General features: G+C 36.5%; 2 protein-coding genes and 1 pseudogene across 2 annotated transcripts; 1 reads left to right on the top strand and 2 right to left on the bottom strand.

Annotated features, from left to right (window-relative positions):
• Window positions 1-9,974: 9,974 nt before the first annotated feature.
• Window positions 9,975-10,355, bottom strand: LOC146882343 (secreted RxLR effector protein 161 pseudogene; annotated as a pseudogene).
• Window positions 10,356-18,897: 8,542 nt separating this feature from the next.
• LOC114166101 (uncharacterized) lies at window positions 18,898-21,700 on the bottom strand. Its single transcript, XM_085667960.1, has 3 exons — window positions 20,023-21,700; window positions 19,827-19,945; window positions 18,898-19,741 (listed from the first exon to the last, which is right to left on the bottom strand). Exons 1-3 carry the CDS (start codon window positions 21,680-21,682, stop codon window positions 19,154-19,156), a joined length of 2,367 nt encoding a protein of 788 aa, XP_085524086.1. The 5' UTR covers window positions 21,683-21,700; the 3' UTR covers window positions 18,898-19,153.
• A 2,550-nt stretch (window positions 21,701-24,250) lies between these two features.
• LOC114165341 (uncharacterized) lies at window positions 24,251-26,894 on the top strand. The gene is made up of 3 exons (XM_028049986.2): window positions 24,251-25,912; window positions 25,990-26,108; window positions 26,194-26,894. Exons 1-3 carry the CDS (start codon window positions 24,253-24,255, stop codon window positions 26,779-26,781), a joined length of 2,367 nt encoding a protein of 788 aa, XP_027905787.2. The 5' UTR covers window positions 24,251-24,252; the 3' UTR covers window positions 26,782-26,894.
• The last annotated feature ends 209 nt before the right edge of the window (window positions 26,895-27,103 follow it).

Consider the following 27,103-nt stretch of genomic DNA (forward strand, 5'->3'; position numbering starts at 1 on the left):
AAGGGTGATAGTTTGGTGGTGCTATGGACCACTCTATTGTAAGAAAATTCAATGTGGGGAAGATACTCATCCCAAGATTTATGCTTCCCCTTAAGCAAAACCCTGAGCAATGTGGAAATGGATCTATTAACTACCTCTGTTTGCCCATCAGTTTGTGGGTGACAAGAAGTAGAAAAAGAAAGTTTTGTTCCTAGCCAAGACTACAAGGTCCTTCAAAAATGGCTTAGGAATTTAGCATCCCTATTAGATACAATTGATTTAGGTAAGCCATGGAGGCGAACCACCTCTTTAAAGAACAACTTTGCTATATTGCTAGCATCATCTACTTTGTGGCATGGTATAAAATGTGCCATTTTAGAAAAATAGTCCACTACCACAAAGATAAAGTCAACACCCCTAGAAGTCCTTGGAAGCCCTAGGACATAGTCCATGCTTATGTCCTCGCAAGGGGTGGAAACAACAGGCAAAAGAGTATACATTCCTACAGGCATTATGCTAGACTTAGCATGCAAACAAGTCAAACAACTAACACAATGTTTTTGTATTTCCCTTTTCATATGAGGCCAAAAGAATTTCTCTTTAAGCATGGCCAATGTTTTGGCGACCCTAAAGTGATCCATAAGTCTTCTCTCATGCATTTCTTTGACCAAAAGTTTTCTATGAAAACCTAGAGGGATACATAGGCGACCTTCTTTGGAAAGATGCCCATTGGATAGGTAAAAGCCACCTTGGGACTTATTGAAACAAGAATCATATATGTTGGCAAAGAAGGGATCATGAATATACAATTCACATATGTTGTCAAATCCAAGAATTTGGGATCTAAGCTTGGCTAAGAGAGTGTATCTCCTTGATAGTGCATCAAGCACCACAATAGCTTTCCCTTTCTCGAATTTGATAACATAAGGGAATTGTTCCAAGTACTCAACCCACTTTGGATGCCTTTTATTGAGTTTGTGTTGGCTCTTCAAATACTTGAGAGTTTCATGATCACTGTGGATAATAAACTCTTTGGGGCATAAGATAATTCTCTCAAAGTTTGGAAGAGCAAGAATAGGAGCTTGGGTGAGTTTAGCCTTGATATCATCAAAAGCCTTTTGTTGCCTTTCATCCCATTCAAAAGGTGTGTCTTTCTTGACAAGTTCATTGAGGGGTGAAGCAATAGTGGAGAAGCTGGGAACAAATCTTCTATAAAAACTAGCTAACCCATGAAAGCTTCGAATGTCCCCAACATTATTTGGCACATACCATTCTTGGATGGCTTTGATTTTTGTGGGGTCAACATGTACCCCACTCTTATTGACCACAAACTGTAAGAAGATGACACTCTCTACATAGAAAGGACACTTGTCAATGTTGGCATAGAGTTGATGGTCTCTCAGAAGAGACAACACTACTCTAAGATGACCTACATGAAGACTAGAATTACCATTGTACACCAGAATGTCATCAAAATAAACAATAACAAACTTTCCTATACAATCATGTAAGACATGATTCATTAGGCGCATGAATGTACTAAGAGCATTGGTTAGGCCAAAAGGCATGACCAACCATTCATGTAGACCAAATTTTGTTTTGAAAGCGGTTTTCCACTAATTACCTTTTTGAATTCGAATTTGGTGATAACCACTTTTTGAGGTCTATTTTTGAAAATATTTGAGCTCCATGTAATTCATCCAACATATCATCAAGTCTTGTAATTGGATGCCTATATTTTATGGTGATGTTGTTGATAACCCTACAATCACAGCACATGCACCATTCACTAGTGCAGAATAAACATTTTACAACACCCAATATGCATCGGTTCATGTGCAAACGAGACATATGAAGACACGGTGGCACTTTTGTAATTTTTTCAAACTTTTATGCCTCAGTTGTACATAGAACAGAGGCATAAACCCCCAAAATTTTTACTTTTCCCGCACTTTGATATTTTTAAACAGGTGGCAGACTTTTATGCCTCGGGTCAAATCTAACATAGGCAGATGGATGTTTATGCCTCGGGTCTCTTATAACCGAGGCATATTTGATTGTTTTTTGAGTGGAATATGCCTCAGGTTGCATGTAACCGAGGCAAATAGATGTTTATGCCTCGATTTAAAATCAACCGAGGCAATAAGTCTTCTTACGGTTAAAAAGAAATCGTGCCACTGTTCGTCTTCTTCGCGTGAGCAACAACAATTTTTCTCTCTTCCATTTTCAAACGCCAGTTTTGTTGCATAAACAAGTTCTGCGCCCCTTCCTCTTCAACTTCTCGCGTCTTCCTCCTCAATTTCTCGTCCCAATCCTTGATTCTGGCGAGCAACTTCACCTTCTCGCTCTTGTAGTCCTCCAATTTCAAAAACACAACGTTTCGCTTCTCTTCGGCGTTTTTCCGGACACCTTGGATTGCACCAACTCCACGAGGTTCTTGTGTAGCACCATGTTCTCGTTGACCTCGCGTTGGAGCTGGTCAGTGTGACACCGTTTCGATGCCGCATCGAATTTAAATTAAGGATAGAGTTGGGAGCAGAAGATGTACTCAATTTGCGCGATGCGGTCCATGGCATTTTGAATTGAAGCGACGAGGATGGTGCTGAGATCGTCGACGTGGTTTGCAGTGCCAGCGTTGGTGAGAGGAAACCCTAACTTCAGAGAGGGAGGGTGGGTCAGAATTTTTTTTTTTTAAATTCATGATACCCATTAGGCCTTGGTTCCCTCCAGAACCGAGGCAATAACCCTCGCATATGCCTCGGTTCATAACCGAGACATAAATAGATCCTTTTTTACCTCGTCAGTATATGCCTCGGGTGTAAAACCGAAGCCAAAAAGTCAAAATAATCGCGATCAAATCCCTCCCCTGCACTAGTGATTTTCCATCTTTCTTGGGCACCAATTACACAAGCATAGCACAAGGACTTAGATACTTTTGAACCCATCCCTTGTCTAATAACTTATTCACTTGAGATTTTATCTCCTTAGTCTCAATTGGGTTTGTCTTATAGGCTGGTCTATTGGGAAGACTTGCCCTTGGGACAAAATCAATTTAGTGTTTAATCCCTCTAAAAGGTGGAAGATTATGGGGGCCATCCTTTGGAAAAATATCTTCAAATTCATGAAGGAGAGCATGTATTGAAGGAGGTAGATCCTTAAGAGAAGGATGTTCAAGACAAGTGAGGATTGCTTGACAAAGTAAGAGGAAGAGAGGTTGCTCATCATGAAGAGTGTGCAAAAGAGTTTTATGAGTTAAAAGAACTTCATGAGCTACATCCTTAAAAGAAGAAACTTCCTCTACCTTTGTCTTGTCCTTGGATAACTTAGAAACTTTAGAGTTCTTGGAACTTTCTTCCTTCCTCCTAGCTCACATTTGAGCTTGGTCACTAGCAACTTAGCTAGGAGTGAGGGGATGCAACACAAAAGTTTTTGAATGATGTTGAAGGATGATCTCATTAGTATGGCCATGGTGCAAGGTTTTACAGTCAAATTGCCACAGCCTTCCCAAGAGAATATGACAAGTTTCCATTGGAATCACATCACATAAAACTTTATCTTTAAATTTCCCAATGGAGAACTTGACTTTTACTTGATGCTCGACTTTAAGATCCTCATCTTCATTAAGCCATTGCAGTTTATAAGGTTTTGGATGGGGCAACAAAGTTAAGTTCAACTTCTCAACCAATCTTGTGCTACAACAATTGCAACAAGACCCACTATTAATGATCAAAGAGCAAGTGTTTTTCAAAACTTCACATCTTGTGTGGAAAATATTTTATCTTTGGTCATTGAGAAAAAGGCTAGGTTGGTTATTGAGAAGCCTCCTAATCATCAAAAGATTCCCTTCTTGTGGATATGAATGTTCTTGAGAAGCACTGGAATGGGAACTATCAGAGTACTTGATGAAGATGACTCCTCTTAGCTAGTGTATAAGTCTTTGCCCTTAAGCACAATGGTGCATTTTGTAGGACATTGGGCAACCACATGACCTCTACCTAAGCTCTTGAAACACTTGATGTGACTTCCTCTTTTGTTATTAGAGGACTCTCCTTTGTCACTTACTTTTGCAGGAGTTTTATGAGTGGTCTCTTTTTTCTTTGAAAAATCCTTTTTGAAATCTTTGGATGGATCATTTTTGGAATAAGAGATAGAAGGATCCTTGCGAGAAGGTCTTCTTAAAAGTTGTTGCTCAACCCTAATGTACATTTGCACAAGATCATTCAAATTATTGTAGGGGAGCAATTCCACTCTATCTCTTGTGGCAAAATTGAGACCACTTAAAAATCTTGCAATAGTAAGGTCCTCATTTTCCTCAATTCCCACTCTCATAATGTAAAGCTCCATCTTTTGTCTATATTCCTCTATTGTCATAGACCTTTATTGGAGCCTTTGGAGTTTGTCCAAGAGCTCTCTTTTGATAAGAGGGAATATGACAGGCATGAAGGGCTTCTTTAAGATCATTCCAATACCCAATTTCATGTAGACCTTTTCTCCTTTTTTGGAGGACTAATGAAGTCCACCAATTAAGAGCATGCCCTTGAAAGCGAAGAGTACCTAGAGACACACGCCTCTCTTCCTCCACAACATGACTTTCAAAAAGTTGTTCTACATTGACAACCCAATCAAGGAAAGCCTCAACATTTTTCCTTCCATGGAAATGAGGCAAGTCAATTTTGACTTCTTTAAGATGAGAAGGTATACGCCTTTTCCTTCTCATATGAGGCGATTGTCTAAAGTTTTTGCGCTCGTCTTCCTCCTTTTCAAAATCATAGTCATGCCTTGAAATAGCACAGGAAGACCTAGGAGAGGCATGGATGGTATGAGTGGGATGGTTAAGTTGATTTACAATTAATTGAAGATTGGCTTGCATGGAAGCCATTTGAGCTTTTAGGTCCCTAACCTCTTGAGAGAGATTATTTAGGACTCTAGGATCAACTTCAACCTCCTCATCACCACTTGTGTGGAGGTTGGTTTCATCAACATTTGTTGATGTTGGGTACTAGCACGAGTAGCCCTTCTAGTGCTCATGGTGATTAAAAGAACTTAGAAACTTTAACAAAGTGTGAAAGAAGAAACCAAGGACAAGTAAATCTCCAGGTTAGGCAAGGTGAGTCTTTAAGACTTCTTAAGTACCAAGGCCAATCCTTGCCATGATGAACTTGCAAAAGGTTTCAAAGAGCACACAATTGTCTAAGTGCTAAGTAAATAGAATCACTTGAGACACTAAGCACAAAACAAGCACAAACAAGACTCAAAGAAAAGAAAAGACTAACACTAAAAATTGACCCCTAAATGACAAAAATTTTAGAGACTTTGGTCTCACAAATTTAAACCACTAAGTATCTAACTATGCGGCCTAAAAGAAAGGTGAGAAAGCACATTCAACACACTCATTTACTAAAAATGATGCACTATAGTATGAAAAAGGTTCTACTTAGGAGATGAGACTAAACATCTTTGGTTCCCCAAGACACCTAAGTAGGCCATGTTTACAATGGAATGTTCAAAGCAAAAGAAATTAATGCACAAGAGCAAATTAGATGCTAGAAAACAAGATTTTAAAGCTTTTTGGAGAACCAAGAAAATACCTTAGAATTCTTCAATTGTACCAAAATAAGTGTCCAAATTATACACAAGTAAAAGAACTAAAGGTGTGGCTGAAATGAGATCCAAAATGTGCAGCCAATGTGCTGCCAACTTGCACAATTCCAAGAACCACTAGCTTGGCTTGTAGCCTTCTTTTGAATGAGCAAAGATCAACCTCCAACTAAGGAACTTGTAAAGCACCTTAGGCCACCAAATTGAGGCTCAAATCAGCACCAAACAACAATGGTTTTGTGCCAAAATAGCAACATAAACCTGCACAAAGAGTGAAAGAAAGAAACAAAACAAAATTATGGCAAGCAAACTAATTAGCACACACTCTCTCAAATGAATAGGCTCAAAACTCTCAAACTCTCAAATGTAAGGAGAAGACAATCTTATAGAAAACACACAAGCTAAAATTCTACTTCAATATCCACCACCTAAGATGCTACTATATCATAGAAACTATTCTAAACTACAAAGCATCATCAAACAACCAAAAATCGAGAGGCTAGTGTATGAACCAATCAAAGGAGAAAGCAAGAAAACCTAATTAGAAATGCTAAACCAAAGAGAAGTTAATGAAACATGACTGAATGAATAAATAAGAATTGACAAACAACAAATTAAAGGTTGGAAAGAAAGGCAAGCACCACAAAAGGAACCTAAAAATGCACTAGAATAGATGAAAAACAGCAAAAACAGCAAGATAAAAGTGCTAAAAATATGGTTGAAGTACTCATTGCAAAACAGTGGCAAATGAAGGAAGTAATTCAACTTCAAAGCAAAGCAATATTGAAGCAATATAGAGGACACACTCAAGCAATGGAGAAGAAGAACAACACGGAAATTGAAAACAAAACACAAGTATGGACCAAGAACCTTACCCAAACCAAGAGGATGGATGCACCATAGGCTTGGATGGCTCAAGATACCAATTGATGGACGTCCTTGGTGGAGAAGTGGAATGAGATCCATGGAGAATGCTTAGAATGAGTAGAGATGCAGGGGAAATGGAGAAGGAGTTGAAGCTTGCTCTCGAAAATGGAGATTTGTGAAGATGAAGAGTAGAATTGGTGCTATGGTATGGAAGGTGGCTAGAGGAGATGGAGGAGAAGGATAGCGAAGTGTGCTATCAAATAAAAGTAGAAGAAGTGGAGTGCTCTCAACAACTATGCTTCTACATTACAATTCAAGAGTAACCCTTACGTGTGCATAGGAAGCTATCATTTATAATAGATTAGCTTCCTTAATGCAATTCAAATTAAGCACAAATGAAACATAGATGTAGCTTGAAGAACAAGTTAAAATTTGGAGTTATGTGATGTAGGAAGTGATGTAAAATGACACCAAGTGGCATGGTCACATACTCCTTGCCACCATCACACTCTTCTTGCCTTGGTCATGCTTAGCTTGCTTGTCTCCATGTGTAGCACATGCGAAAGGATTCTCGGCCAAAAGAGAAATTGGGCTCGGCCCAATTGATACACCATGCAATCACAAGTGTTCTAATTTATTTATTGAAAACAAAGCCTAAACAATAGCCCAATTTAAATCTAGACTACTTTCTCCATGCATCAACTCATACTTTGGAGATTTCTTTGGCCCATATGAATAAAGTGAAAAGCCTATGATTGACTTGATCATCTTGTAGAGGTCCATGTGGATCTTCTTCATCATTCTTCTAGTGATTGGACCTCGAAGTGGGCTTGGACTTGTTGATGCATTTGGGCTTAGGCTTGTTGGGGTCTTATCACTAGAAATAACTCTTTAAGCCAATTAGGGTTCCATGTAATATGAATTTCTCCATACTTAATGACAACAAAATGGACGACCCCAAACACATTTAAATCAAACTTAGAATTTCATGTATCCATCGTAACCCCACTACTAAAAATTCTCCTATTACATGGAAATTTTCTTGCAAATTTGTTAAAAAAATTAGCAAGAAAAGACTTTTTCCTGCTATCTTTTCTAAACATTTTAATTGGTAGGTAATTCCTTCGTGGGTAATTATTTCTTACAAAATTATTAAACCAAATATAACACCAAACTCAATCATTAAAGCAGCCAAGATGAAACAAAAAATTAAATCCTTCTTTATTTAACAATCAGAAACGCAAACTCTTCAATAGAATATGCTCAACCTCATACCTGCAACAGAAACTCTAGAAACGAATGGAAAGCACAAAGGGATTCAAACAATACCACCCAGGAACTCTCAAATCAAATCCAAATGAACTTTAAACCAAATCAATTAAACCTGGAATTCAATTAAGCTTTAGGTCAAGATAAATAAAAAATGATAGAATAGTCATAGGCTCAAATCTAAACATAAGTCTCTTCAACCACAGTAACAACATACTCTTATTCACTATTAGTATATAAATTGTAGCATCTAAATGAGATGTATTCTAATAAAAACATTCACTCATATCTGAAAGGAATTCATATTCAATTTTGCATTCTAAAAATCCAACAAAAGAAAAAAAAAAAAACTCAGAGAACACAATACAAATATTCATCAACACATTTGACACCAACCCAATCCAAACACGATCAGAGGTCATTGCACGAGTTATGCCATTTCTTCATTACAATCCAGTCTCAACAGATTATTATATAATCAGTCCCAAATCATCACAGTAATGAATTAAAATTAACAAAAACACAAGAGATACAAACAGTGTTATATTCGTAACTCATAATCTGTCTTTAATAACCACAATAAACCAATATTCTAGTATTGCAATTGCAATAGGACATCCATTCAAATCTCAACAGGAAATCCACTCAATCATTCAAGGTATCATAGCACTTCCATACTCGAATATTAATCATGAATCAAACCTCGAATCATCCAGAATCTATTGAAACATCTTATAATTCCATGACATACCAACACTTTCAATCTAAAAAAAAAAACAAATAAGAAGGGATAACGTGGAATACCTCGGTTCCGATATAGAGAAAAGAAAGAAAGCAATTTCCAGAGGCGAAGGCAATCTCGTGGTATCTTCCAACTTCAGAAAGAACTCTCTCACCCTAGTGGAAGGCTTGCGCAACGTTCAGTTTCCTCACTTCTCTATTCGCGCGTCTTCCTTCTTCTTTCTCCTCCAGAATTCCGAAAGCTTTCCCAACTCCCCTCCTTCTTTCTCTGGTTTTTTCTTTCATTTTTTCTGCAACCACAATGAGTTTGGCACAAGGGGGATTTCCAGAGAGGATCGAAGATGCTCGTTCTGATGAAGATTAGAACGGAGACGATGATCAATGAATTTCAGCGGATATAGTGGGTCCAGATATGATAATGGAAGTGGAGAACTCTGACTTTCCAATCTATTGCTTGAGAAGATGAATAAATTGGAGGGTGAATGAAGAAGAAGCCCGAACCCCGCTCCCCGCCCTGAAAATGAATCGTCCCGTGTTGGTGGGTTTTTGTAGAGAAGAAGAAGAAAGTTCAAGAATGAAGAGCCTTCGTGTTGCATGAAGTGCGTGAGTTTTTGAAAACGTCCAGTGTGGGGTGAATTAGTTGGGTGTTAGTTAGGGGTTCAATGAATATGTTGGTTAGTGAGGGGAATGAAGCGATTAAGTGTAGTGCGTGAATGGTTATGTAGTGCGTGAGAGAAAAAAGAGAACGCATGGTGTAGCATATGTGTGGGAGTGTTAATATTTTAAGGTTGTTCAAGGGGTAGTTGAAGGGATAAAAAAAATGTGTAGATAGTAGAGTATGAAAGTAGTAGTTGGAGAAGTGTATTTTATAGTTGAGAGTAGTTGTATTGGATGTTGTGTTAGTTGCTCTTCATATTACAAATGGTAGGATACATGGGTATTTATAGACCCATGGATTATTCTAGAAACTTCTAGCTAGAACTTGAGCAAATAGTTCTAGATTTTTCTACATAGTAGAATGTTCTTGACTTTTCTTCGTATCCTAAGCTTTTCTCCAATACTCTAGAAGTTTCATTACATTTCAATAACTCTATCTTAGACTTTTCTAGATTGTTTTAGAATTTGCATTATACTTTAATACTCCTCCTTGATGCAAATTCGGTAACTCCAAGCATAGCGCGTAGTAGTTCAAATCTTGGTTTTGGTAAGACCTTTGTGAAAATATCTGCAATTTGATCTTCTGTCGGGCAGTACTCAAGTCGAATCTTCATATTTGTCTCTACTTCTTTGATGAAGTGGTATTTAATTGCTATATGTTTTGTTCGACTATGATGCACCGTGTTCTTTGTCATTGCAATAGTTGATTTATTGTCACAGTTAATTGTAGTAGGGCCACTTTGTTTTTGTCCCATATCTTTGAGTATTCTTCGAAGCCATATAGCTTGACTTGTTGCTTCAGCGGTTGCCACATATTCTGCTTCAGCGGTTGATTGTGAAACTGTGGCTTGCTTCTTTGACGCCTAAGAGAATATTCTTGATCCAAGTGAGAAAGCATAGCCTGATGTGCTCTTCATGTCGTCCACTGACCCTGCCCAATCACTATCAGTATAACCAAGCAATGTTGGATTGCCTGTGGATTTGTACCATATACCATACTCTTTGGTTCCTTGTAGATATCTTAAAATTCTTTTGCCTACGCCAAGATGTATTTGGCTTGGGTTTTGCATGAATGTTGATAAGAGACTTGTAGCGAACATGATATCTGGTCGTGTAGCCGTCAGATATAGTAGACTTCCAACTAGACTCTTGTATCGAGATGTATCGACTTTTGGTGCTCCATCCACCTTTTGTAGTTTCTCATTCGTTACTAGTGGTGTGCTTACATGTTTGCACCCGTACATCTTAAATTTCTTCAGCAAATCTTCTGTATATTTCTTTTGTGAGATGAATATTCCATCATTTCTTTGACTTACCTTTATGTCGAGGAATAACTCATCAAGCCAAGATAAGTCATCTTAAAGGTCTTCATCATATCTTCTTTAAACTCCATCAACATCTTTGTATTGGTTTCAGTATAAAAAAGATCATCTACATATAGAGAGAGTAAAAGAGTATGATGACCTTGGGTCTTGATGTATAGTGTAAGCTCACTTTTGCTCCTTTTGAATCCTTGATTGGTGAAATATTGATCGATTCTGTTGTACCATGCACAAGGAGCTTGTTTCAGGCCATATAAAGCTTTCTTCAATCTCAACACTTTGGCTTCTTGGCCTTTAACCACAAATCCTGGTAGTTGCTCTATATAGATCTCTTCTTCAAGAACACCATTGAGGAATGCAGACTTGACGTCTAATTGGTAGGTGCTCCATCCTTTTTGTGTTGTAAGGGCTATTAGAGTTCTTATTGTGTCTAGTCGAGCAACTAGAGCAAATGTCTCATTGTAGTCTACTCCAAGTTGTTGTGAATAACCCTTAGCTACCAACCTTGCCTTGTGTTTGTGTATGGTACCATCGGGGTTTAACTTTGTCTTGAAGACCCACTTAACTATGATGATATCTTTATCTTTTGGACAATCTGCTAGCTCCCAAGTGTTGTTTTTCTTTATTGTCTTTATCTCTTCTTTCATTGCCTTGACCCATTCTTCTTATTTTGCGGCCTCTTCAAAGGTTTCATGCTCTAGTATGGCCAAGTTGCAAGATTCATAGATGTTTGTTAGAGATCTAATTCGTCTCGGAGTTTCTTACTGCTCCAGGCTTTGATTGGAGTTTTGTCTTGAACTGCTTTAGTAGGACATCTATTGAGTAGGTAGACAGTAGTGTAGACTACTTCTGTCCATAATATATTTGGTAGTCCTTTCTCCTTCAACATTGATCTCACCATCTCTATGACTGCGTGATTCTTTCTCTCCGAAACATCATTTTGTTGTGGAGTATATGCGATTGTAAGTTGTCGTTTTATGCCTTCATCTTCGTAGAATTTGTCAAACTCACAAGATGTGTACTCCTTTCCACGATCACTTCTAAGTACTTTTATCTGTTTTCCACTTTGTTTCTCGACAAGAGCCTTGAATTTCTTGAATATTCGGAAGATTTTTGACTTTGCCTTTAAGAAATAGACATATGTCATTCTAGAGAAGTCATCAATGAAGAGGATGAAGTACCTGTTGTTGTGATGTGAAGGCGTCCTCATCGGTCCACAAACATCGGTGTGGATCAATTCTAGTAAGTCTTTTGCTCTCCATGCTTTGTCTGTTGAGAATGGTAATCGGTGTTGCTTGGCTATGAGACATCCTTCACATGATTCATTATTCTCCTTCAAGTAAGGAAGATCCTTCATCATGTTTTTCTAATATAGAAGCTTTAAGGCATGTGTGTTGAAGTGGCCAAATCTCCTATGCTAAAGCCATGAGTCATCAACTTCCACCTTCATGGCAATATTAGTTCCAGGTTTGAAGCTGATGGGAAATCTTCTATTTCTCTTCTCCATTTTTACTTCACCAATTTCTAACCTTCTACTGTCATAAATTTTGCATGTATCTTTCTCAAAGTTAAGAGAATATCCATTCTCCATCATTTGGCCAATACTTAAAAGATTCTCTTTAAGATTGGGAACCAGTAAAACATCCTTGATGAATTTCGTACCTTTCTTTGTCTCCACACCATGACCGTTCCTTTGCCTTGAGACTCCATTGTGGCGCCATTTCCAAGTCGAACTTTGACATTGACAGATTTATTAATGTCTTTGAAGATACTTTGATCTTTGGCCATGTCATTGCTGCATCCACTATCCAAGTACCAGTTTCCTTCTCCACTATGAGATTCTTGATTAGCATAGAATAAACGTTGCTCCTGATTATGTTCTTCAGCAAAGTTTGCTTTATGCTTATTTTTATTACGACAATACTTCTCCACGTGTCTAGGCTTCTTGCAATAATGACATATTGGCTTCCCATGATTCCAACAGTCTTTTTCTGCATGACTTGACTTATTGCAAATGCCACACGGAGGATATTTATCTTTCTTGCTTCTAGAGAAATTTCTAGAATCTTTGCTTCTAGAATATTCTTCAATATTTTTCTTTTCTTCTTCTTCTTCTTCTCTCCTTTTAGGATGTAATTTGAGCTTTGATTGGAAGGCATTTTGGAATGAATTTGTACCAACATGATTATTTAATCTTGCTTCGTGTGCTCCAAGGAGACCAACTAATTTACTTATCGATAGAGAAGATGGATCCGAGGAAGTTTCTATGGAAGCTACTATGGAATCATATTTCTCTGTGAGAGTGATAAGAACTTTTTTTACCACTTTTTTTTCCTTAATTTCTTTTCCATATAACTTCTTTTTATTCACTATTTCTTTTATTCTTCCATAGTATTCTTCAATGGTCTCAGATTCCTTCATTTTGATGGTCTTAAATTCTCTTCTTAGATAGTGAAGTTTAACGGAGTGTACCTGTTCATTACCTTCAAATTCTTCTTCCAAAATATCCCACGCCCTTTTTACAGTTTCTGCATCCATGATCCTCCTGGCGATAGTTTCTCCCACAGCTTGTTGAAGAACAAACAATGCTTGTGCATCCTTTTGTTCAAAATCTTCTACCTTTTTTCTTCCTCCTCAGACAGAGTCTCAATATTATCTAGTTAGCTTGAGTTTCCAGAGGTCAAAATTTTCACCCATAAAAACTGGTAGGGGGACTAAAGAAAAGTGAACATTGTAAGAAGCCATGGATTAAAAGAAAAACTCTCTTCTTTCAGAAGTATAGAAGGAAGGTTTTGGAAGTAATAGAATAATTTTTCTATGCCCAATAAATGATCAAATGTAGCTCTGGTACCATTGTTAGTATTTTAAGATTGTTCAAGGGGTAGTTGAAGGGATAGAGAAAATGTGTAGATAGTAGAGTATGAAAGTAGTAGTTGGAGAAGTGTATTTTGTAGTTGAGAGTAGTTGTATTGGATGTTGTGTTAGTTGTTCTTCATATTAAAAATGGTAGGATACATGGGTATTTATAGACCCATAAATTATTCTAGAAACTTCTAGCTAGAACTTGAACAAATAGTTCTAGATTTTTCTACATAGTAGAATGTTCTTAACTTTTCTTCGTATCTTAAGCCTTTCTCTAATACTCTAGAAGTTTCATTACATTTCAATAACTCTATCTTAGATTTTTCTAGGTTATTCTAGTATTTGCATTATACATTAATAGGGAGAAGAGAATAGTGGTGATGTGAGAGAATTAAAGTGTTGTATGTGGTGTATTGATGTGATGTGAGTTCAATGTTTAAACTGTATGCATGAGTGTGCTAGTGTGTGAGTGTTTTGCAGTGCTGGTGTGTGAGTATTACGTGAAAGTGAGTGTGTATGTTGGCGAGTGCAATGAGAAAGAAAAACAAAAAGATGAGTGTTATTGTGTGGCGTGTGTGTGCTATGTGAGATGATGTGTGAGTGAGATTTAGTGCATGAGTGGTGTTGTGTGCTATAAGAGAAAAGAGAGAAAGGTGTGTTGGTGGAGCTCCAAAGGTGCGTGAAGAACTCCATGGCAGTGGAAATTGGAGGAAGGAATGAAGGCAAGTTGGAAGGCACTTGCAATTAATGGAAAGTGAGAGAGGTGATAGGATCTCCTAATCTATGCTAGCCTAAGGAAGGTGGCTAGAGGTAGAGAGAGGAAATCTCTAGAAAGGGGGTGACTCTCAAAGGCAATAGAGGGAGGAGTGCTCTCAACTCAAGTTGTATCTATTGCTTAAAATTTCAAGAGTGTCTACAAATGAGTGAAATTTTAGCTTTTATATGAAGCCATTTACACATGAGAAAGGAGAGCCATTGGATGGAGTGGGCCTTGATCTTGGCCCTTAGATCAAGCTTGGAGAAGGAGGCAAGGTCACGCCCCTTGGATCTTGGCTTGAAGAACAAGAAGGATTCTTATCCTTTAAATGTGATGAGCAACCTTAGTCAAACAATGAAGCAAAAGGAGCCTCCTTGCCTTGCTATTCTCGGCCATGTATGAAGAGAATTGGGCTGAGCCCAATTTGAACCCCATCCTATGTTCCTTTCATGTCTTATGTATTATTGGAAAGCAAAGCCCAAACAATGGCCCAATTTAAATCTACACTACTAGATTTACATGCATTTCTTCAAGTCTTTGTGATCTCTTTGGCCCATGTAAAAAAATGTGAGAAGACCATTTTGAATTTGTAATCATCTAATGGGAGGCCCTTTTGAATCTACTTCATCATTGATCTTGTAATTGGACCTTTTAATGGGCTTGGGCTTGGGCTTGAAGGTGCAATTGGGCTTGGTGGGGTCACATCATGTGTGTTACGTGAGGTGTGGTGTGTGCAAAATGATACTTTAACCTTGTAAAACTTATCCACTTTTAACTCGTTTATGTGTCAATCAAGTTTAAGGATGGCAACGGGACGGGGCGGGGACGGGTTTCATTATCCTATACCCATCTCCGTAAAACAATTCATCCTCATCCTCATACCCAAACCCAACGGGTATCAAAGTTTTATCCCATCCCCATCGGGTAACGGGTATAATCTTGTACCCATACCCGTACCCGTTTCCTTAATATTTTAATATAAATTTTAATTAATTTTTATAAAATAATAACAAATTACGGTAAAGGAAACATAATATTATCAAATATTCAATATTAGGAGGATGGTTGTTTCTTCGATATCAAATACTTTGAAATAAATTATAATTGTTTACATTTTAGATTGGAATACGAAATAAAATTTCATGAGAACTAAAACATTTATTAAATTTGCAAACTGTAAACATTAATAAAATCTAGTTGATAAAATTTAAAAATATATTTAAAAAAATTTAAAGGAAAACAAATATTCAAATTAAAATATATTTTAAATGTTTGTTTACTTCAAATGTTTTAAATTCTAATGAATCTCTTTTTTTACACACTAATAAAAATGATAATACATCACTTAATCAAAATGACGCAAATAACAAATAATAAACAAAATTAACATGGATATTGTATCTTTTGAACTCCAATATATGTTGGATGGTGATAAAAAAATATTCATAGCAATTACATTAAATTTTGATATTATAGTAAATAAAAGTTATTTATACAGTTATAGTGAAAAATTATATTATGATTGATATAATGAGTTAGAAAATAAAAAAATAAGTAGATAAAATGTATTGAAATAATATTCTACATGATGAAAATAAACAACAAATAAAAATATTAAAAAAATTAACAAATGTATGTCTTAGAAACTATTGAAAGAAATCGCATAAAGGGAAATGAATGTATAATTAAGGGTATGATAAGATGAAAAATACCTTAGACATCTAAGAACACTTTTCAAATATCAACATATATACTCAATGGTTGAGAAATAATTGTTTTAGCGAAACAAAAGAGTTCTTCAAATGAAACAAAAATTAATAAAAATAAGTAATTTTTTTTTATATTACCTAGTAAATGAAAAGTTTATGTTATTAAACACTTAAATTGAGAGTATTAAACATACTCATGTGAAAGGAAAATATACAATAAATAAAATTACTAAAAAATAATAGAAATATTCAAATATGAGACAAATTTTTTTTAATTGACATACATCATTTTAACATAATTACATAAATGTTATGATAAGATAAAAAATATATTAGAGATGCGAATGAGTTTCATGACAAACCAAATAATTAGAAAAAAAAATTTATATATATATATATATATATATATATATATATATATATATATATATATATATATATATATATATATATATATATATATAAAGGGGATTCCTCTTTTTGTGTCCACATTTCATAATACATGTTTTACCCTTAATTATTTTATCTATATCTATATCTATATCTATCCTCTATAACAATAAAGGAGATTCCTCTTTTTGCGTCCACATTTCATAATACCCGTTTTACCCTTATTTATTTTATAAATAATTTACTTTTAATCATTTTTTGTACAAATCTCTTTTGAAATCTCTTGTCTTAAATCATTATTTAAATTTTTTTTACATATCTTATTTTTTTAAATTTTATATTTAACAACTATTTTAAAATTTATATATTTGTTATTGATCTTAAATTTTTTTAAAATTGAAAAAAGCGAATACATAGGCACGACAACGCCTGTGTTCGCTAGTATATATATATATATATATATTTTTTTTTTTTCTTCATTAATTGTGAATATTTGAATAATTTAAATGATAACAGATATATGGTGGGGACGAATATTATGGCGGGGATATGTACATCCCCATAACCATCCATACCCAATTGAAAAAATCAAAGATTCCCCATATTCATATTCCATACCCAAACTCATACCCAGTCAATGCGAAAATTTTCATCAAGATAGGGACGGGTTAAGACAATATCCACATAAACAGGTTTATTTGCCAATTCTGATCAAGTTGGAATTTTGAAAGCAATTTTGATTTAATTTTTGAATTGCTTACGGTGGGATATTTTGTACAAGCGGGAACCAAGTGAAAATGAAGGATTAGTGTTTCATCTTCTTTCTGGCAACAAACACAAGCACTTTCATCATTCTTCTCTGCTCCGCTCCGCTCCAAACTCCACTTTACATTACCACTCCGCTCCGCCCACCACCATGCGCACTTCTCGCACTCGTCTTTCGTCACCAGACTGTCATCAGATCGGACCTTCGATCTCGTCTTGGAAACTACTCCGTTGGAGCTCACGTCCTCTTATCGTTGTGTTGACGAGGATCGTTTCTCCCGTAGCTGCTATATGAGGTTCTACTTCTCTCTCTCTATTTCATTTTTTATATGAGGTCCTGCTTTTTCTTCCATGTTTCATTTTTTATTGGTGTGGTTTGGGTTCTCATAATATTTAAGAGAAGTGAGCATGCTTTTCGTTTTTTATTTTCACTGATTTTGGGAACTCCTATTTTATGGTGGTTTGAATACGGTTATATTGTGTTGGTAGAAGGAATCTCGACGTTTCCCTGATTTATTTTGCTGGTGCAGTTTTGATTGTGTGCTAGGTATCTTAATCTCTTCTGTTTTCTCTTTCTGTTTTCGTTCTTATAAATCATGGTTTGGGTTGATAATTATCCTTCTTTACCTCTTTTGTTATATTTCATATTCAAGGTTTCTCATTTAAATAAAAGTTATATTGGCTTAAGATTGTGGTTCTTTCTGGCTTTTTCGTGACTAATTTTTGAAGTATCATGCCTTTAGCTGGGGCAATGTGCAATGGGTACTGAATATGTGGCATTATAATTGTGATGTTTTGCTTTGTTACTCTCTAATACATTATTTCTTGATTGTTTTTATTTCATCTATCTGTGGTGCCTTCTAAGAGTGTTAAAGTTTTGTAATTGGAGCAGTTGCAGCAATACATAACTTATATACTGCATTGGGCAACCTTGTTCTTCCCGGGTGGGTTCCTAGTGTAGGTGATCAGTGCAGACAAGGGTGGCAGGGTGTTCGATGTAATGGTTCAGTAATTCAAGAAATGTATGTAACCACTTTCTCTTGCTTCTATCTCACATTGATTGAAATGCACAGAATATATAACCAGTAGCTCTTTGTCATTCATGACAGAACTCTGAATGGTGCAAACATGGGAGGAGAGTTGGGTGACAGCTTAGGAAGTTTAATTTGTTTCTATCAGAGCAATATAAATACATCTCTCTTTCTATCAATAAAAAAAATGCTCCAAATCTCAGATAAGTGAAAATAACATAAACCATTATATTTTGACGGATAAAGATATGATTGTATCGAACATTAAACCTGAATTTTTGAGCCATAGGTACCTTAAATCATTTACCATTCAACCTGAAGTTTTGAGTCATTTTGACCTGTTTTTGTTGACTAAACCACTCATTTCAGCCTTAAACCTCTAAAACCAATCTGCACCTTACTATTGAGTGGTGAAGAAGTCTTGGAATTGTATTGGGAGGTTCTTGGTGAAATTCAAGTGTGGGTGAAGACCACGAATGAGCTTGGTATTTTTGAGATCATGGCCAAAGCAGGTGAAGGTGCCAAGCTCTTAGCAGAAGAGATTACAGAAAAAGTTGGCATAAAGAACCCACAAGCACCAACTATGGTGAATCGGATTCTGAGGCTATTGGATCACTCCATGTTATCTTCATGTCTTGGTGAAGAGGACCAAAATTCTGGGAAGAGACTCTATAGCCTCACATATGCATCCAAATGCTTTGATTCTGATGCTGATGGTGTCTCATTCGGAGCTTCCTTGAACTTGATTCTTGGCAAGCCTTTTTGGATAGCTGGTTAGTTTTTAATTCTATTCATTTCCATATAAATGATGTCTTTTAAGTACATTTTCCTCCTAATAATTAATTAGTTTTAATCTATTCATTTTGAAGATAGTGTGGTTTATGCCTCGCATATATGTCTTATCTCATTATGAGTCTTTATGAATATTCTTCATCTTCACTTGACCCAGTGTTATTGATATCGGATAACGGAAAATATCGGCAACCCCAAAAACCTTTATAAAGTTATAGCGGAAACCATAACGGGTTATGGCGGAAGTAATTATAACGGAAACCATAACCTTTATAAAAAAAAAATATAATACCACCACATATAATTTTAATGAAAAAGTAATGATATTATGTATAAAAATTCAAAACACTACAAATTTAAAGTTCAAAACATAAAATAGCAAAACATCATTAAATGTATGTATTAAGTCTCTTTCTAATCATCATATTCTTCTTCAACTCCAACATAATTGTCTTCAATGTCATCATCCAATGGGGCATATCCCTCCTCCTCTTCCCCTTCTGAGAGACTCTTGTCAAAGTTAAGTAATTTTTCAAACTCGGAATCAGAGCTATCATGCAATTCATTTTGAACTTGAATTTGAGTCCTCTCTTTACCCTTCTTAGATTGTGTTGGAGTTGGAGTTGGAGTTGCACCTGGACCTTTCTTAGAAGCATGGGAAGATCCAATAACAATATCATCATTTGATGGTTGCTTTCTTTTATTAGTTGTTTGTCTCCTTGTATAAACTACTGGTTCTCCAATACCTGAAGCTTCATAAACAGTTGCCCAATTAAGAGCGGGATCATCATGAAAAACCAAATCATTACCTCCCTCTTCATTATCATTATCATCATCAACTTCTCCCACTAACCACTCATTACATTCATCAATGTCATTCAATAAAATAGGGTCTATTTCATCCCTAATATTGTATCTTTGAGCAAGTTGTTGATTATACTTTATGTAAACCAAATCATGCAACCTTTTGTGGTCCAGTCTATTCCTTTTCTTTGAATGAATCTGCAATGTGAATAAGTAATATGTAAATTAATTTCTTTCTACAACTTACAAACTAATATAATAATGAAATGAGTTGTCTTATTACTTGCTCAAAAACACTCCAATTGCGCTCACATCCCGATGAACTACATGTCAAGCTTAAAATCTTGATAGCTAGTTTTTGTAAGTTGGGAGCTGCATGCCCATAATTCTTCCACCATTGAGCTACACGAGCAACGAAAGTAGCTTAGAATGTAACCATTATATCTTAGCACAATTTAAAAAGTGTTCGAGTGTCTCACCTGGGGCTGTGGTTTTCCTTGATTCTTTGGCAAAATCATCACCAAAGAGTCCATTTGCACTCTTATAAAGAGGTAACTCAGTTAAAATTTTTTGTTGCACATCTTTACTTGGCACCAACCTCCTAATGCAATCATATAATCCGTTTGTAACTTCCAAATCATATTCCATGTCTGGGTTGGAATAAAAGAACTCTGGGTTCAAAAAGTGACCAGCAGCATGCAAGGGGCGATGAAGTTGACATGTCCATCTATTATCAATAATTGTGAATACATCATTGTATTTACTTTCATCGTTGTTGAACGACTTCATTATTGTTTCCTTGGCTTTCTCCATTGCTTCATATATATAACCCATAGCTGCTTTTCTTTCCCCATCAACTAAACGAAGCACATGAACAAGAGGAGCCATGACTTTGAGAGTAAATACTACTTGATTCCAAAATGAAGGCATAAGAACAATTTTTGTAGCCTCCCTCCCCTTGGCTTCCTTTGATAGCTTGTTATTGCTCCATTCATCAGAAGTGAACATCTTTCTCAAACTTCCCTTCTCTTGATGCAACCTTTGTAATGATAAATAGGAGGTAGCAAACCTTGTAACTGCATGTCTTACTAATTCCCTCTTATTTGTAAATTGTCTCAACAAACTCAAGGTACTAGAATGGCTATAGATAAAGCCAACAAGACTAATTCCTCTTTGAATTGTCTTCTTTATCAAAGGAAGCTTTCCAATATCCTCAAGCATCAAATCTATACAATGGGCAGCACAAGGAGTCCAATAGAGATGAGGTCTTTTCTCTTCTAACAACTTACCAGCCAACACATAATTGCTCCCATTATCTGTTATAACTTGAACAACATTTTCTTCTCCAATTTCCTCCACAAGGGAATCAAGCATCTGAAATAGTTTTTCTCCTGTCTTCACAAAGTTTGAACCATCAATGGACTTGACAAACATTGTCCCTGCAGGGGAGCTCACCAAAAAGTTAATCAAGCATCGTTGCTTTCGATCAGTCCATGCATCTGACATAATAGAGCAACCATGTTTGCTCCACTGCAATTTATGATCTTGCAACAACTTCTCAGTGTACTCAACTTCCTTGTTGAGAAGCGGAACTCTGATTTCATGATAACTAGGCGCGGGTAAATTGGGTCCATAAGCACCTATGGCATCAATCATATCTTGAAAACTTTTCAATTTCACAAGGTTGAATGACAAACCTGCTTGGTACCAAAATCGAGCAATATATTGATGAACCGAGGCCTTTAAATTTTTGTCACATGCCTCTTTGACGTTAGCTTGCCTTAGTTTTTCCTTTTTTCTCTTCTCTATCGCAGCGGCTGGATTTCTACAGAACATATCCATTGGTCCTTTCCTTCCACCGCTATTTTTCCCTTTATCATTGCTAGTCGTAGAAATTTCAACTTCATCTTCACTCTCATGGTTATCATTGGTTGCATTATATCTAGGATTGATAGAGGAGCTATCTGCTTTTTCTTTATATAATTTCCAAAGTTCTTCTCTCACATTTTTCGGAGTCTTAGTGCAAGCAGCAACATTGCCCTTCTTTGCCATGAGATGTTCTTTTGCTCTAGTAACTCCTCCTTTCATGACTTTCCCACAATAATTGCAAATAGTTGTATTTAAATTTGATTCATCCATCGGATGACAATATTTCCATCCCGGATCACTCCTTTGGGATGTTCTTGGAGGATCATTATCATTGGTCATTATTATTACTGAAAAATAGATATATTTTTTACAAAATAATTATAGTAAAATTAGACAAATAGAAAAGATAAACAAAAAAAATTGAAAAAAAAAAACAAACTTGACAGCAGCGGCGGCGGTCGGCGGCGGCGGTCGGCGGCGGCGGTCGGTGGTCGGCGGCGGTCGGCGGCGGTGGTCGGCGGCGGGCGACGGTGGCAGCTGGTGGCAGTGGGTGGTGGCAGTGGGTTGCAGTGGGTGGCAGCAGCAAGTAGAAAAATTTTAAAGACTTTTGGTGTTGAATATAATAAAATAATGAAGAAAGTTTTACCCAAAACTTGGTTAAATATTAGTTTAATGGGTCAAGATTAGATTTTAGAAAATAAATATGGTAATTGAAAAAATAAATATGGTAACTGAAATTATGATGAAATTATGATAGACAAATAAAATCAGAAAAAAGTATTTTAGAGACGTAATCAAATTTTTAAGTTTATTATCTGGGAATAGAATAAAAACAAAATCATAGTTGAAATGAGGTAATAGTGAAAAATTATGGACAGAATCAAAGTACAAATGAGGTAACAGTGAAAAAAATATGGAGATGTTTGATCGGGACTTAATATTAATGAATATATAATAGGTGAATGAAGAAATTTAGATTGGCAGAGTTGAAATAAGGTAACTCTGTACGTATGATCAATGCTGAATATTAAATGGGTGAGTGAAAAATTTGGATGGAGAAGTGGGCCAAGGCCCAATTTCAAACCACTTTGGTTTATTAGGTTTAGGTCTTAAGTTTTTGGCCATCTTCTCTTTCTTCAACCCGCCGCTGCAACCAACACCAACCCGCCACTGCACAGCTTCTTTCTTATCCTTCTTTCTTCTCTTTCTTCTCTTCTCTTCTCCTGCTGTCCGAGATTTTCGCCACGAGCGTTCCGCAACCGCCACCCGCCACGCGCAAAACGGCCGCCACGAGCCGCCACGCAAATTCCGATTCGCCCCCCGCCTTGTTATGGCGGCTGGCCGGAAAACCGCTACCGGTTTCCGCCATATCGGCGCCATGGCCGATATTAAACAACACTGACTTGACCACGGCTCAAGTTAAACATAGAATACAAAAATGAAAAAGACTGGGTTCTTTTATTTATATGGTGCATTGAGGTTTAGTGATGTGAGGGATGAGTGAATGAATGGTGAATGGTGAATGGTGAATGAAAAGGTGAGTGAAGTGAGGGATGAGTGGGGTGTAGGTCGCACGGGTGTGTGTGAGATAGAGAAAAAATGTGAGTGGACTGCGCGTCCCACGAGTGTGTGAGAAAGGAAAAAATGACACGTTGCAGTCTTGTATAATGGATTTTTGGTATGAAGAAAAGAAGAAACCAGCAATATGGTTAGAAATAAGAATAGTACTTTCAGTGTTGTTTAATATCGGCCATGGCGCCGATATGGCGGAAACCGGTAGCGGTTTTCCGGCCAGCCGCCATAACAAGGCGGGGGCGAATCGGAATTTGCGTGGCGGCTCGTGGCGGCCGTTTTGCGCGTGGCGGGTGGCGGTTGCGGAACGCTCGTGGCGAAAATCTCGGACAGCAGGAGAAGAGAAGAGAAGAAAGAGAAGAAAGAAGGAGAAGAAAGAAGCTGTGCAGTGGCGGGTTGGTGTTGGTTGCAGCGGCGGGTTGAAGAAAGAGAAGATGGCCAAAAACTTAAGACCTAAACCTAATAAACCAAAGTGGTTTGAAATTGGGCCTTGGCCCACTTCTCCATCCAAATTTTTCACTCACCCATTTAATATTCAGCATTGATCATACGTACAGAGTTACCTTATTTCAACTCTGCCAATCTAAATTTCTTCATTCACCTATTATATATTCATTAATATTAAGTCCCGATCAAACATCTCCATATTTTTTTCACTGTTACCTCATTTGTACTTTGATTCTGTCCATAATTTTTCACTATTACCTCATTTCAACTATGATTTTGTTTTTATTCTATTCCCAGATAATAAACTTAAAAATTTGATTACGTCTCTAAAATACTTTTTTCTGATTTTATTTGTCTATCATAATTTCATCATAATTTCAGTTACCATATTTATTTTTTCAATTACCATATTTATTTTCTAAAATCTAATCTTGACCCATTAAACTAATATTTAACCAAGTTTTGGGTAAAACTTTCTTCATTATTTTATTATATTCAACACCAAAAGTCTTTAAAATTTTTCTACTTGCTGCTGCCACCCACTGCAACCCACTGCCACCACCCACTGCCACCAGCTGCCACCGTCGCCCGCCGCCGACCACCGCCGCCGACCGCCGACCGCCGCCGCCGACCGCCGCCGCCGCTGCTGTCAAGTTTGTTTTTTTTTTCAATTTTTTTTGTTTATCTTTTCTATTTGTCTAATTTTACTATAATTATTTTGTAAAAAATATATCTATTTTTCAGTAATAATAATGACCAATGATAATGATCCTCCAAGAACATCCCAAAGGAGTGATCCGGGATGGAAATATTGTCATCTGATGGATGAATCAAATTTAAATACAACTATTTGCAATTATTGTGGGAAAGTCATGAAAGGAGGAGTTACTAGAGCAAAAGAACATCTCATGGCAAAGAAGGGCAATGTTGCTGCTTGCACTAAGACTCCGAAAAATGTGAGAGAAGAACTTTGGAAATTATATAAAGAAAAAGCAGATAGCTCCTCTATCAATCCTAGATATAATGCAACCAATGATAACCATGAGAGTGAAGATGAAGTTGAAATTTCTACGACTAGCAATGATAAAGGGAAAAATAGCGGTGGAAGGAAAGGACCAATGGATATGTTCTGTAGAAATCCAGCCGCTGCGATAGAGAAGAGAAAAAAGGAAAAACTAAGGCAAGCTAACATCAAAGAGGCATGTGACAAAAATTTAAAGGCCTCGGTTCATCAATATATTGCTCGATTTTGGTACCAAGCAGGTTTGTCATTCAACCTTGTGAAATTGAAAAGTTTTCAAGATATGATTGATGCCATAGGTGCTTATGGACCCAATTTACCCGCGCCTAGTTATCATGAAATCAGAGTTCCGCTTCTCAACAAGGAAGTTGAGTACACTGAGAAGTTGTTGCAAGATCATAAATTGCAGTGGAGCAAACATGGTTGCTCTATTATGTCAGATGCATGGACTGATCGAAAGCAACGATGCTTGATTAACTTTTTGGTGAGCTCCCCTGCAGGGACAATGTTTGTCAAGTCCATTGATGGTTCAAACTTTGTGAAGACAGGAGAAAAACTATTTCAGATGCTTGATTCCCTTGTGGAGGAAATTGGAGAAGAAAATGTTGTTCAAGTTATAACAGATAATGGGAGCAATTATGTGTTGGCTGGTAAGTTGTTAGAAGAGAAAAGACCTCATCTCTATTGGACTCCTTGTGCTGCCCATTGTATAGATTTGATGCTTGAGGATATTGGAAAGCTTCCTTTGATAAAGAAGACAATTCAAAGAGGAATTAGTCTTGTTGGCTTTATCTATAGCCATTCTAGTACCTTGAGTTTGTTGAGACAATTTACAAATAAGAGGGAATTAGTAAGACATGCAGTTACAAGGTTTGCTACCTCCTATTTATCATTACAAAGGTTGCATCAAGAGAAGGGAAGTTTGAGAAAGATGTTCACTTCTGATGAATGGAGCAATAACAAGCTATCAAAGGAAGCCAAGGGGAGGGAGGCTACAAAAATTGTTCTTATGCCTTCATTTTGGAATCAAGTAGTATTTACTCTCAAAGTCATGGCTCCTCTTGTTCATGTGCTTCGTTTAGTTGATGGGGAAAGAAAAGCAGCTATGGGTTATATATATGAAGCAATGGAGAAAGCCAAGGAAACAATAATGAAGTCGTTCAACAACGATGAAAGTAAATACAATGATGTATTCACAATTATTGATAATAGATGGACATGTCAACTTCATCGCCCCTTGCATGCTGCTGGTCACTTTTTGAACCCAGAGTTCTTTTATTCCAACCCAGACATGGAATATGATTTGGAAGTTACAAACGGATTATATGATTGCATTAGGAGGTTGGTGCCAAGTAAAGATGTGCAACAAAAAATTTTAACTGAGTTACCTCTTTATAAGAGTGCAAATGGACTCTTTGGTGATGATTTTGCCAAAGAATCAAGGAAAACCACAACCCCAGGTGAGACACTCGAACACTTTTTAAATTGTGCTAAGATATAATGGTTACATTCTAAGCTACTTTCGTTGCTCGTGTAGCTCAATGGTGGAAGAATTATGGGCATGCAGCTCCCAACTTACAAAAACTAGCTATCAAGATTTTAAGCTTGACATGTAGTTCATCGGGATGTGAGCGCAATTGGAGTGTTTTTGAGCAAGTAATAAGACAACTCATTTCATTATTATATTAGTTTGTAAGTTGTAGAAAGAAATTAATTTACATATTACTTATTCACATTGCAGATTCATTCAAAGAAAAGGAATAGACTGGACCACAAAAGGTTGCATGATTTGGTTTACATAAAGTATAATCAACAACTTGCTCAAAGATACAATATTAGGGATGAAATAGACCCTATTTTATTGAATGACATTGATGAATGTAATGAGTGGTTAGTGGGAGAAGTTGATGATGATAATGATAATGAAGAGGGAGGTAATGATTTGGTTTTTCATGATGATCCCGCTCTTAATTGGGCAACTGTTTATGAAGCTTCAGGTATTGGAGAACCAGTAGTTTATACAAGGAGACAAACAACTAATAAAAGAAAGCAACCATCAAATGATGATATTGTTATTGGATCTTCCCATGCTTCTAAGAAAGGTCCAGGTGCAACTCCAACTCCAACTCCAACACAATCTAAGAAGGGTAAAGAGAGGACTCAAATTCAAGTTCAAAATGAATTGCATGATAGCTCTGATTCCGAGTTTGAAAAATTACTTAACTTTGACAAGAGTCTCTCAGAAGGGGAAGAGGAGGAGGGATATGCCCCATTGGATGATGACATTGAAGACAATTATGTTGGAGTTGAAGAAGAATATGATGATTAGAAAGAGACTTAATACATACATTTAATGATGTTTTGCTATTTTATGTTTTGAACTTTAAATTTGTAGTGTTTTGAATTTTTATACATAATATCATTACTTTTTCATTAAAATTATATGTGGTGGTATTATATTTTTTTTTTTATAAAGGTTATGGTTTCCGTTATAATTACTTCCGCCATAACCCGTTATGGTTTCCGCTATAACTTTATAAAGGTTTTTGGGGTTGCCGATATTTTCCGTTATCCGATATCAATAACACTGAGTACTTTTCAGAATAAGATTATGAGTAGTAAGAAAATAGAAAATGAGATACGATAAAAGG

The sequence above is a fragment of the Vigna unguiculata genome, chromosome 10 (genome assembly GCF_037176805.1).
Source record: "Vigna unguiculata cultivar grain cowpea cultivar isolate G323 ecotype 2 chromosome 10, ASM3717680v1, whole genome shotgun sequence".
In the NCBI taxonomy this organism is placed as follows: Eukaryota; Viridiplantae; Streptophyta; class Magnoliopsida; order Fabales; family Fabaceae; genus Vigna; species Vigna unguiculata.